The 12,741-nt window shown below is 37.5% G+C and overlaps 1 protein-coding gene across 8 annotated transcripts in view; it reads left to right on the top strand.

Annotated features, from left to right (window-relative positions):
• The window catches only part of LOC149579640 (Metallopeptidase M24 family protein), a 290,429-nt gene that overhangs the window by 199,349 nt on the left and 78,339 nt on the right, over positions 1–12,741 (top strand). For all 8 annotated transcript variants that reach the window (XR_016352550.1, XR_016352548.1, XR_016352549.1 and 5 more), the window contains 2 exons: positions 12,510–12,565; positions 12,678–12,738. Coding sequence is in view for 3 of the 8 variants with exons in the window: in XM_089786206.1 (XP_089642332.1) it covers positions 12,510–12,565; positions 12,678–12,738 (117 nt within the window). In the remaining 5 variants the exon portion in view is untranslated. The remainder of the gene's footprint in view (positions 1–12,509; positions 12,566–12,677; positions 12,739–12,741) is intronic.

Below are 12,741 nucleotides of genomic sequence, written 5' to 3'. Positions count from 1 at the left end.
TGTTTCCAACCAAAACTGCCTAGAAGACAACCACTCCTACTTGCTAAAGAAAAAAAAGAGGGGGTCCCCATTTGCAATGGTGTGAAAACCACACGACAGGTACATAATAATAGTGTGCCTTGATTTGGATTCCTACATGTGCCTTCGTAGGTAATCTTCGCTTCATAAATGATGGGTTAATGAAATTAAGTGTAGCCTTGTTGTCAAGCATCAATATGACCTTTTGTCCTTGGAGAGTTCCATGTACTTGGAAAACTATGCACCTCTGTTTACCAGCAAGAGGCATGGTGCCTCCTCGTTTTACTAGTACAACAATCCTCTCTGTACGGTTTATGTTCACCTCCTTGAAAACTTGCTAGCCATCTCCTTCAACTACGGGATCCTCGTGTTCTTCCTCGTTGTCTGACATGACGTAAATGTAGTGTTTTTTTCCTTTTCCCAAGCCTTTGTGCCTAGGTTTCATGACTCTTTGCAAGTAAAATAGAAATTTCTCTTCCTAAGTACTTGTCTAGTGGCTTTATCCAACGTTGGCTTCTTCGGATGGGGTTTGTTGTCTTTTTCCTTTGGAGCCAATGATGGTTGGTGTATGAATAATTTTGAGAAGATGAAGTTAGTGATGTCACCACACTTCAGGCTTTCTTGATTTCCTCAAAGAGGGTTTTGGGGTTGAACCCTTTTTCCCATCCATTCAGTGGTTCCATTAATTCATCTATGAATAATACGATTCGATGTCTCTCCAATATATCCTCTATTAGTGCAGAGTCTTTGGAACTTAGCAATGCAACCACCAATCGACCTAGTTTGCCTTAGCTATGTCAATTCTTTAATATTGAGTTGTGGATCTTTACATCAAATCAATCTATAAGCCGTTTTGTAAACTCGGCATAAGTGTTTACTTGGTCATGTCTTAGATTAATCATACCATGATGCCACCATTTGCGTTGGAGTGTGTAAAATATAATTGCTTCTTCTTTGGGCATCAAATTGAGTTGGAACTATGTATTGGCCTTCATCACCCACACTTGAGTAGAGATTGATTCAAATCCATCAAATGGAGAAAGTCTTACCTTTCTTAAGTTCCTTTTCAGGTCATCTTTAAAGTAGTCATTGTTGCCACCACTGGAGTGCCTCATTCATAACTTGGCATAATCTTTAAAAGATATATCTCCCTCCATATTTCCATTTCTTTGAGAGTTGGTTCCTGTTCTCTATGCAGTATCTTTATCCTTGGAGTGAAAGTTGACATCGAGGGTCAAGAGCGTGAGGGATGATGGTCACTATGCCCATTGTTCTTTTTGGATATTTTATTTTTGGCCAATTTTTGTAATACCTTTATGAGATGTTGATTGTCATTGAACCAGGCTTGATTCCTAGTGAGCTCTCGTAGCAAAGACATGACTTCGCTATCAGGATCTTTGGAGTCCCCCATTCTACTGAGTGACTCCGCCTTCTTTTCTTGGTATAGATTTGCATTCACGTCCTACAAGCTGGCAGGGTCACTAGCTCTGATACCACTGAATGTTTTGATGCATACAATAACCAACAAACTAGAAGGACTTAGTTTGAGACCTGAGTCCACCTACAATTGACTCTCCGTTTGCCACCTCCTTCTATGATGCAGACATATGGTTATCTAACGTATGGGTAGATGGTCGTCGTACGATGATGATGGTGTAGGTGTACAGTAAGCTTAGTAAATTTGTACAGGCTTAGACTCTCCTTTGTATGCCACCTTTTATGATGCAAATGTATGGTTATCTATCGTATGGCTAGATGGTCATCGTACAATGATGATGGTGTAGGTGTACAGTGTTTAACAAAGTTGTACGTAGGGTGTAGCAATGCTTACGGGTGAGGGAATGTCCTGTGGGGATAAGGGATGATGTATGGTGGTTTGGGGGTGAATTACTGTGCAGGGTTGCAAGAATGGAGGTATGTTGGTGCCATTGGATATGGCCTATTAGGCAAGCCATATGGTGGGATTATGGAGGTTGCCGATAACAAGGTAATGTGTAGCAAGTGTTATGATGCTACAAACCAAATGAACATTAATTATCTAATAGGAAATGATATACTATAGTGCATTGTTGATACACCAAACACAAGAGAGATTATCAATTTGTAGTTTGAAACATAAATTATAGTTGCAAGCAATGATGGCGCTCATATTTGCAAGATTTGAGAAAAGTAACCCACAAGCAAAATAAGGCAAGCATGAATCCTACTGAAACTGCAACGAGCCAAATATGAAAGATCTCTCACTTTTGAAATGGCCACAATTAGAACTCCAATTGGAATTTGTAATCCAATTTAAAATCAGACGCATGCCAAGTCATCCAATCCGATGGGCATATATACCTTGTCGGAGGAAAACTCTCGAGGGAGAAACAACGTGCTAACACACAAGGCAAACACCTACGAAAAATAAAATGGGCCCCAAGATATACTAAATTATTTGGGTCCCTTAGAAATTATATTTTATGTTTATTTTATGATGGGGATATTACATTTAGAAATCTTCTTATTGTACTTGTTGGTTTTGGAAATCTTGATTTTCTTGGCCATTATCTTCTTAATGATGAAATCTTTCATATCGCAGGATATTTAAAAGTGAACTTGGATTTACAAAGGACAAGTTTGTGATGATTTTCCTTCACTTTTAAGCTTACAAATTTTTTCTTTCTCCATCTTGATTTTGATCTTTGAATTCGCATCTTCGATTTCATTCTTGGCCTCAAACTATCCTCTTGCTTGAAGTTTTTGAACGTGATCTTGCCACCATCTTTCACTCTCCCAATTCCGTATTTTTCATTATTTCCCTGCAAAAACAAGAAGAGAAATTTTTATTAATCTCATAGAATGATGAGTATAAATGATATTAAGGATATCTGAAAACTTGCATGATATGAAATTTCATCTAGAGCTTTAAATTAACTTTTTCTTCTCTTTGATTAAGAATATTCAACTTTCTAAGGTCTGTTTTTTTCTAATTTCTGTCCAGATTTATCTTGTTTGCAAATTTAAACTCTGATTTTGACAAAATCAAACATTTGTTTCTACTAATTTCTCAAAGTTTGCCGCTTGTTAGAATTTTTTTTTGTTGGATTTATGCATGAGAAATCACTGCTTATGAGTGCTAAGTAGTTTGCTGCGTATTAAGAGGTCGATCTGCTTGTTTGATGATAAAAATGAAATGTTTTTTTATTCCTTATAATGGGCGACTACAAGGTGAAAGGCCATGTCTCTTTTGAATAGGCCGACCTGCCTATATAATTGGCCAATGAAATTTATTTGTTTAAACTACTAAAATTCCCTTCCAAGGCTGACCTCACCCATTGGCAAACATCTATTTAATTTGAAATTCAACATTAAATCCAAGTCACCCATATTAAGTGACATTCGTCCAGCATAGAGCCCAAAAGAGGGCGGAACACCACCCTCTCTGTGGCTCGAGAGCCCCAACGAGGACAAAATTCCACTCTCTTGGGCTTGACGTCTAAAGATGTGTTCACCGTATAGAAAACATATCATTGGTTGTCTTCATTGTTTCACACTTCTGGCCTCAAATTTCCAGATTTTGACTTTGAACATTTAATCTTAGAAGTCAATTTCCTCATTTTGTTTTATGACCATGTTTAGAATTTTTTAGTTTTTTAACTAAAAATACCTTTGTGCTGTTAAAGTTTGTAGCTGCGATAGAGATCTTTACCTCTCAAAATTTGTATGTTATTACCGTTATTGTCATCTTCAGCTGAAAAGGATATGTAAGTTTAATTTCTAATATTAAATGTAAATGACATGTGTCATTCACATGCATTGAGGCATGAATATTTGAAGAGTTATAATTAATTATAGGAGTTATGGGAATCTCAAGAGACCTTCAGTTATAATGTGAAGAGTCTCTCCTATTGTTATATATTTGCATCAAGCAAAGGATATTGTACACTTGAACATTTCATTATCAATAAAGATATATTTTTGTTGTATGACTGGGTTTTTCCCTTCATTCTCGAAGGGTTTTCCAAGGATATTTCTGGTGTTTATTGGCTCAGTTTTGGCTCCTTATTGCTTTTTATCATCATTGATCTCTGGGCTAAAACTTAACATGTGCAAATTTTTTTGGGTACAAATCTTGATCCCCATACCTTGGTTTTGATTCAAAAAACACACTAAGGGCAAGGTTTTGATGGGGATTTCATGGGCGTCGAGCCCCAAGAATGGAAAAATTCCACCTTATCTTGGGCTTGAGAGCCCTATGAGGGAAAAATTCCACCCACCCTTGGGCTCTTGTTAAGTGAGGTGTCACACCACTCTCCAACTTTTGTAAAATGTTTTCACAAAATTAATTGTTTGTTTGCCCTCCTCAGTTTGGTTTTAAGTTTTAATCATTGTGCAAGTGTCGAGCAAATTTAGATCAAATGGTGGGGAGAGAGGGAGGCGGAGATGTGGTCATGGAACCCAATAGAGGGTGGAATTCCAACCTCTTGGGCTCAAGAACCCCATAGAAGATGGAACTCCTCAATTAGATACCTTACACTTTCCTTTTATTGTTACTTAAGCTGACATACACACTCAGGCATCTATTGTGGACATTTTTGAGGGGATTCGATATGTTCAAGTGAATCTTTTTATTCTTACAATTGAGGTTCAAGAGACCTGTGCTGATATTCCATCTGCTACATTGGTTATTGTTTCTAATGATTCTAGTACTGGTATGGCTCCTATTGATGCAGTAGAAGAGAAAGTGTATTGTCTTCTAGAAATAGCTACTTGGAATGAGTACTTGGTAGACATTGCAGGTTTGATCTGTGTCCTATTTTGCAAACTTGGAGGACACTATTGTGTGCAGGCATCTTCTCTTTGATGAAACTGCTATGTCCTTTTCAGTTGATGAGGGGGGAAAACGACTCTCTTGTTCTTTACCCACACAAGCATTCCTCATTGTTTGACATGATTGGGGCCTCTATTGAGTAACATTTTGGAGGAGGCGTCTTTGTCTTTAGAGAAGATACTCTTGTCTCTGGATTTTTGTGCAACATACATGTCCACTAGCTTTTGGACTGTCATCTTCTACAACATGGCACGGAATACTTGATTTGATTGTGACAACTTTTGCCATTGACATGTGGATACTTGAGCGGAGCTTAGAGACATCATACATCTTTTTGATTCCTCCATATTCCTTTCAAGAATGGTAGGATATCTTTCATACATCCCTGTATTTATTTCTTCCTAAGGCAAGGAATACTTTTCAGCAATCTTGGATCATCTTTAGCTTCTTATGTCAAGCATTACCAACAATCCAAGAGTTTCAACATTGAGGGACTACATGGTCTCTCTTCTATTCTGTTGTGAGAGGATGGTTGGGGGGTGGGGGAGGGGAGCGGTATTGGTGTAACTTCACCTTATGTTAGGGAACATTTGTTTTTCCTACACATATATTAATCTTGTTTAGTCTATACTAGAATTATTAGGACACATGGCATAATACTACAATGACATGTGTTGTTCAAAACCCACTTTTAGCTAGTTGAATGTCTCACCATCTTTTGGTTGGGTGGGAGGGGGGGGCAGGCGCTATATTCGTGTAGCTTCACCTTATGTTAGGGAACATTTTTTTTTCCTACACATATTAATCTTGTTTAGCTTTTACTAGAATTATTAGGACACATGGCATAATACTACAATGACGTGTTGTTCAAAACTCACTTTTAGCTGGTTGAATGTCTCGCCATCTTTTGGATCTATTAGCCACCTCCCAATAGCTATTTTCATGTCTTTACCTAGGTACAACCACATGTTTGGCAATTTCTAAATATGTAAAATTCCCCACCTAATTTTGTGTATATGGGGGTTATTATTGATCTTTGAATTATATTCCATGTTCTACCATATAATCAGCATCAACCTCTCCCTTTTTAGCTACGTTAGAGTGAATTTAGATGAGTTCATATAAGCTCAGTCAGTACAAGGGAATGGTGATGCATATAGTATAATTTTGAATGTGATAATATCATTATTCTGTCATTGCACCATATTCCAGAGTTTCGTCCTCTTTGTTGCCCTCGTGTAGAGGGCTAATCATGGTTTTGCGGGTCATTTTAGAAGCACAAGACCATTGGTGACTCTTACAAAGCTGTTTGTGAATTGTGTTTTTTTTCTAAAATTCAACATTCTTTTAAGTAGATACAATTAAGTTTGAAAATACTTTGGTTTAATAAGATGTTGTGCTAGTAGTTATCATCGTTGTAGATTTACGCTTATCAGAGCTCCTTTCAGTGTTGATTAACCCGGTAGCTTCTTAATCTAAATTTGGTCTATTCCATCATGGAATTTTAGAAAGAAAGTAAAATGACTAAAAGAAAAGCATACAGTATTAGATCATTAGCTTTTTTTTATATAAGTAAAGCTATGAATTAGAGCATCTCTTAAATGTTGCAAATGCTAGAAAGTGTCAACGGTATATTTGAAATTTCTAACAGTATCAAATTATTTCAAACATCTCATTTTATCATTTATACATACATTATCTTTTAAGGATTTTAAGTGTGCAAATCTTTGCTAGTGTTTTGTGCATCCTTTATTTGTCTTCCTAAGGGTTTAATGGAGTTCTTTCATTGTATTTGCTTCCACACTGATAACAACATATGAAGACTACAGCCACAAGTGGGGAGGCATACACAAACAGGAATATACACATACACATAAAATGTTAATTTGCTATGGTATTCTATTCAAATATAAATAGCAGATACATAACTTTTCCTACTGACCTGTCATGAACAGGATTAGAGAGTGACCATCACTGAACCTATGATGGCTAAATTTCCCTTGGTGTTCTACACTACCATCATCTCTTTGTGTTTGGGGGCAAATGTCAAAAGGTATCAGCTATTGTTCTACACATATATTACTCTTGTTTAGCTGATATTAAAATAATTAGGACACGTGGCGTGATCCTACAATCACGTGTCATTCAAACCCACTTTTAGGTAGTTGAATGGCTCACCATCTATTGAATTTATTAGCCACCTCTGCACAATGATTTTCCTATACTTGAGTTGGTACAACCATATGTTTGGCAATTTTCAAGCAAGTAAAAACTCACCTAATTTGGGTATTGAGGGTCATTACCCCTCTTTGAATTATTGCCACATTTTCTACATTATAATCAGCATTCACCTCTCCCTTACGAGCTAATTAAGAGTGAGTTCAGATGAGTTCATATAAGCTCAGTCAGTATAAGACAGTGGTGATGCATATAGTATCATTTTGAATTTCATAATATTGTTATTTTGTTATTGAACAATATTCCAGAATTTCATCCTCTTTGTTGCTCCCATGTTGATAAGATAAATTTATTAATGTCCAACAAGAGATCAACAAAGGTCTAAGGGACTGAAAGTTTACAAACAATGGAAACCACCCATAACAAGGACACCAAATAGTGATTACAAAAGAACAAAGCAACCAAGCAACAAAGAAAGATGCCCAAGAAAAGGACTAGGGGTCCTTCCTTGGCTGGAAGAAGTCAAACACTGAAGGATAAGGAACAAGGCGACCAAGGGTCCCAGAATGTCTTTGTATATTGTTGGATGAGGGCTGTTGTTGTCTAGTGATTCTAGAACAAGGTCTCACTAATCTGCTGTGGCTGGGAGCAAAAGTGCAGATCTGTCGCTTCATGCCTTTGTCGGTGGACATGGATGCATAAAAGTTGATGATATGCTGATTTGAAGCTTGGTGTTGAGAAAAAAGTAGCTACAACGTACGGTCTCGAAGTTGAGTGGCCTCTTGAAGATAGAGCGCAAGGTAATGTTGGTCAATGTAACTGAAAAAACCCAACAAGGACCTGCAATCTCAGAAAATATGGTAGAACCTCCCTTTGATCTCATACTAGATAAGGAGGGAGATGATCAATCTCATTCCCAATCGAACCAAGTAGAGTAGTGGCATGAGCATGCCATCAGCGGGACCTAGCGAGCGGATCAGAACCAACAACAATGACTGAAGAACAGTGAGCCAAGTTTGAATATTTGTGTCGGTCACCAGTCGAATCTACAAAGCCCCAGAGATGTTGAAGAAACCAAACCAAATCAAAGATGATTGCAAGTCAGAAGTGGTACACTCCAAACTCTGCCAAAATAACACTGCAGGGAGTGGAACGGTGACATTTGTTGATACACCTGAGGAAAAGCATCTAAACCAGCTCAACCAACGACTAGTTGTAGTCTAGGAGGGAGGGTCTCCAAACTACTAAACCATATAAAACTGTGATTCAAACCAAAAAGTCCAAGAGGGTCAATTTGGAGGAAGTGTCTTCAAAATAGTGTCTGAAGCACTGTCTCTCTAACATGGCAAGGGAACACAACCCTTTATTAATCCTAGGCTGAACATTGGGTCTCAATCTGAAACGGGGGCTAGAGAACTTCACCTCGAGGCAAGTGTATGAAGAAACAATTTTTATCTCTTGGCCTTGTAAACAAAAATGGAGGTGTGAAGTCTTCAAATAGTTGAAGACCATAACCCAAGTCTGAAAGATCCCTAATGGATCTCTTGTGCTGATCTGCTGTAATTTTATATTTTTAAATCTGTTTTCCTATTTATTTTTGTTTTCTTGCAGAACTAGACAGAAGTGCAGAAAGTTTTGTTTGTTTTTGATGGTTTTATAACATATAAAGGAATAGGGAACAACAACCATGAAACAAGACTGAAATAAATGAGATATTCAGTAAAAATCAGAATTATTGCAAACCGTACCAGGCAGATTTGTCTGAATTATAGAGCCAAGCAATAAATCCAATGTATTTCCCTAAGCTCACATACAAATTTGATGTCAAACTGGAAGGTGAAGACTGTTCTCGAATCTAGCATACATTTGGAGGTGAATACAAGCAATACTCTATACACTACGTGGTGTATCTACTGCAAATGGCGTCCCACAGGCTACAATGAACCACATCCCAACTGGAAGATGATATGCCATGCTGAAACCCCAATGAGAATTGATGCCTCTGTCCTTAATCACCACGCACAATGCCAAAGAGATTCAGTGCCAAAGATTGTTGAGGGCTGTGTCTTGCCAATCACTAACCTAGGGTTTGCGTCTCAAACTAGAAATCGCCCATTTAGAGCAAATTCATAAACAAGTTGTCAAATATGCAAAAGATGATCTTAGAATGAAGCTTCTATCTCCTTATAACCCCTCTCAATTGCAAATCGAACCCTAAGTGTCTCCAAGTGGCGTTGGGTAGTGAAAGTGTTATAATTTCTTATTTTAAAGTGGTCATGTTACTAGAAAATGTCCTTTTCCCTCATAGATAGAAATTTGTTCATTACATTGCCCTGAGACCAAAGAGAAAGATTTAGAGAATTTCAAGACCTTTCCAATGAGCTATCACACCATAGGATGCGCATCCAGATGAGGCCAAAAACCCCTTATTACTCCAAACTAGCTAATAGCTTTGCCTTATTTAATTATTAAACGCTAACGTAGGAAAATATAACCCAAATAACCACAAAATGTCCAACTGACATCACAAACCATAAAATCATCATGTCACCTGTCTGTGACTAAAGTCAGAAATCAAGGATCCACTGGCAGTCTCATCCCTAAAATCTAGGGATGCTCCTAAAATTTAGGAAACAAGCCCTATCCCTTTGAAATTGAACCCAAAGAGTAATCTCATGAGAACCCAGCCCTGGGCAAGATCATACCTCCTAAAAAATAGGAACTGCCTCCTAAAAACAAGGAACGTCTCCCAACTGATCAATAACTGATAGAACATCAAGTCCCCAACACTGAATAACCATACTGGGTCTCTACCCAACCCTGTCAGCCTACAAGACCCCATAATAAGCTGACTCACATGTCTCTGCTAGACTGAGCTAAAAGAGGGGACATGACAGAGTCTTAGTCAAGTTCAGAATGAGTTGACACTGGTCACAAAAAGAGGCCAACCTATTCTAAAGCCTCTGAAGTCCCTCAAGAGAAGATGCTAGTAGAATCATATCTTTAGCGAAGAGGATAATAGCGATCATGACCTGGTATACATAGCAGCCATCATCGAGGAGCGAGGAGTCCTGAAGACAAGCCTTAAACTCATCAATATAAATGCCAAACAAGTTGGGGAGAGAGGGCAGCCCTAATTGACCCCAATGGTGCTCTAGATCGAGTCCGATAAACCCTCGGGAGCCCTAAACCTGCCCACAATAGTCTCCTAGTGCCTCATGATCACTGTCCATAGATCTTTGAAACCCCAATGTCTCTATCTTTGGAAAAGTGCAACCCATGCGATAGTATCAAACGGCTTATAAAAGTCCACAAAACAACAGTAGACTTTTGTCGAATGGTAATGAGCCTCCTTAATGATAGTCCGCAACATCAAGATATGGTCCATGGTCTGAAATTCTGCTCAAAAACCAGCCTGACCTCTTGCCCTACAATGTCTCCTATCGAGTGCATCAGTAAGAATGGTCTTCAACGCAGTGGCGTACTATTTGGAAAAGGTATTCCCTATCATGATGATCCTATAATTATCGAGGTCTGAAACCAACCCAGATTTATGAATTGGAAAAATCATGTGTCGACCAAGAGTCCGGAATATTGGTGCACACAACTCTATTAAAGAGCACGGGAAGGTAGGAGCCTAGATGTTTGAGCCAATAATTGTCGTCACTGTAGATTTATGCTTATCACAGCTCCTTACAATGTTGATTGACCCAATAGCTTCTTAATCTAAATTTGGACTATTCCATCCTGGAATTCAGAAATAACGTAAATTGATTCTAAAAGAAACTAGAACGTATCGTGTGTACAGAATTAGATAGATAGCTTTTGTGTATATAAGTAAATCTATGAATTAGAGCATCTTTTAAATGTTATAAATGCTAGAAAGAGTAAAAGATATACGCGTATCAGATTATTTCAAACATCTCATTTTGTAATATACACATGCATTATATTTGAAGAATTTTAACTCTGCAAAGATTTGTTAGTGTTCTGTGCATCTTGTTACTTGTCTTCCTAAGGCTTTAATGGAGTTCTTTCGTTGTAATGGCTTGCACGCTAATGAAAATATATGAAGACTACAGTCACAAGTGGGGACCCATACACAAACACTTCAAATGTTCATTTGCAATGGTGTTTTATTCAAATTTAAATAGACAGGATTAGAGTGTGACCATCAGTAAACCTATGATTAGTTTTCCTACTGTCATGGACAGGATTAGAGTGTGACCATCAGTAAACCTATGATGGCTAAATTTCCTATGATGTTCTACACTACCATCATTTCTTTGTGTGCGTGTGGGTGCACATGTCAAATGACATCAGCTATTGTTATCCTTCAGAATGCTACTAGACCTACTGACCTCCCATGGTTCTAGAACAAGCCTTTTTGATGAAGGGTTTAACTCAACCTCTTTATTATAATGAAAGAAAATTATTAAGACCTTTTCCATCTCCAATTATGGCCATGCATAATAGGGTTTGGATGTTGAATTGAACTAATGAAAAAATCTCTCATAAACGCGAATTTTTTTTTTTCATTCCAATATCTAAAATAATTTATATACTTACTATCATAAATCTGCATCCCTTGTGGAGTGAAGATAATTTTTATTAGGTATCATTAGATATCATAAATTTCACCTGATATGTATATCGATTACCTCCAAACAAATTTTTATTAAATTTTAGCAATAGACAACCATTGTATCTCAAGGAGTCATATATCTCGTATCAGCATAACAATTGGTGTTGACAGCTAGCTAATTAACATCTGAACCTTTGATCTGTTGATTATCATCAGTGAGGAGTCAGGACCATCAACATCTTAACCGTTAATCGTGTGACTTTTTGATGTCTCAACATTTACATGTCACTGTGTCAATGACCATGATCATCTTCCACAATTCTCCCTCAATCAACAGATGTTGCAAACCTGGAAGACAATTCTCACTAATGACTAGCTTATTATAATCAAGTTAGTTTTACAGACTTACGGATCAATGGACAGTGCACAACTTGCTGCTGGCATTTCTGCTAGCACAGCATATATTCCATCAATGATTAACACTGTAACAATAGTTTGTAAAACAGATGTCTCAATGGGATTTAATAATTTGTTTCCTTCTGGTTATCTTTGGACATGATTGTTTAATATCTGCCCCGTCCATACGTTTTGGGGTGACTGCACCCTTCTTGTAATGTCGTCTTCCCCACAATATGGTTAATGATTAACAAGGGATATGATTTAAAACTAATAACCATGCAATAAAAGCAATTTTTCCCTCAAAAGTGATTACTTGCAACTATCTTGGTTCATCAGTTCTTTTGTTAAATTTCATTTTCTATCAATGTATAGATTGTGTCTATAGTCCATGTCTCAAAAAATTAGAGTTCCTTGTGCTGAAATTCATTTTATATATTTATTCGCACTACCAAACAATGTATGTTTTTTTTTCTTGAGAAAGGCTAAAAGAGTTCATGGCCCTGTTTTCTTAAACAGGTAATTACAATTGAGCCAGGTGTTTATATTCCAGAAAATAGCAGTGTACCAGAAAGGTAAAATAACAATCTAAGATTGCTTCCACCGATGAAGCAAATCTGGAAAATATAGACTGGTTTGCTTGGATTATATAGTAATAATCTGTCTTGTTTGGCTATAAAATAACAGGTTTCGGGGGATAGGTATCCGGATTGAAGATGAAGTTCTTATTACTGATTCTGGCCATGAGGTT

This window comes from Cupressus sempervirens, chromosome 1 (genome assembly GCF_028749045.1).
Source record: "Cupressus sempervirens isolate cs-2001-9-10 chromosome 1, ASM2874904v1, whole genome shotgun sequence".
In the NCBI taxonomy this organism is placed as follows: domain Eukaryota; kingdom Viridiplantae; phylum Streptophyta; class Pinopsida; order Cupressales; family Cupressaceae; genus Cupressus; species Cupressus sempervirens.
This window is presented reverse-complemented; position numbering and strand designations above follow the sequence as displayed.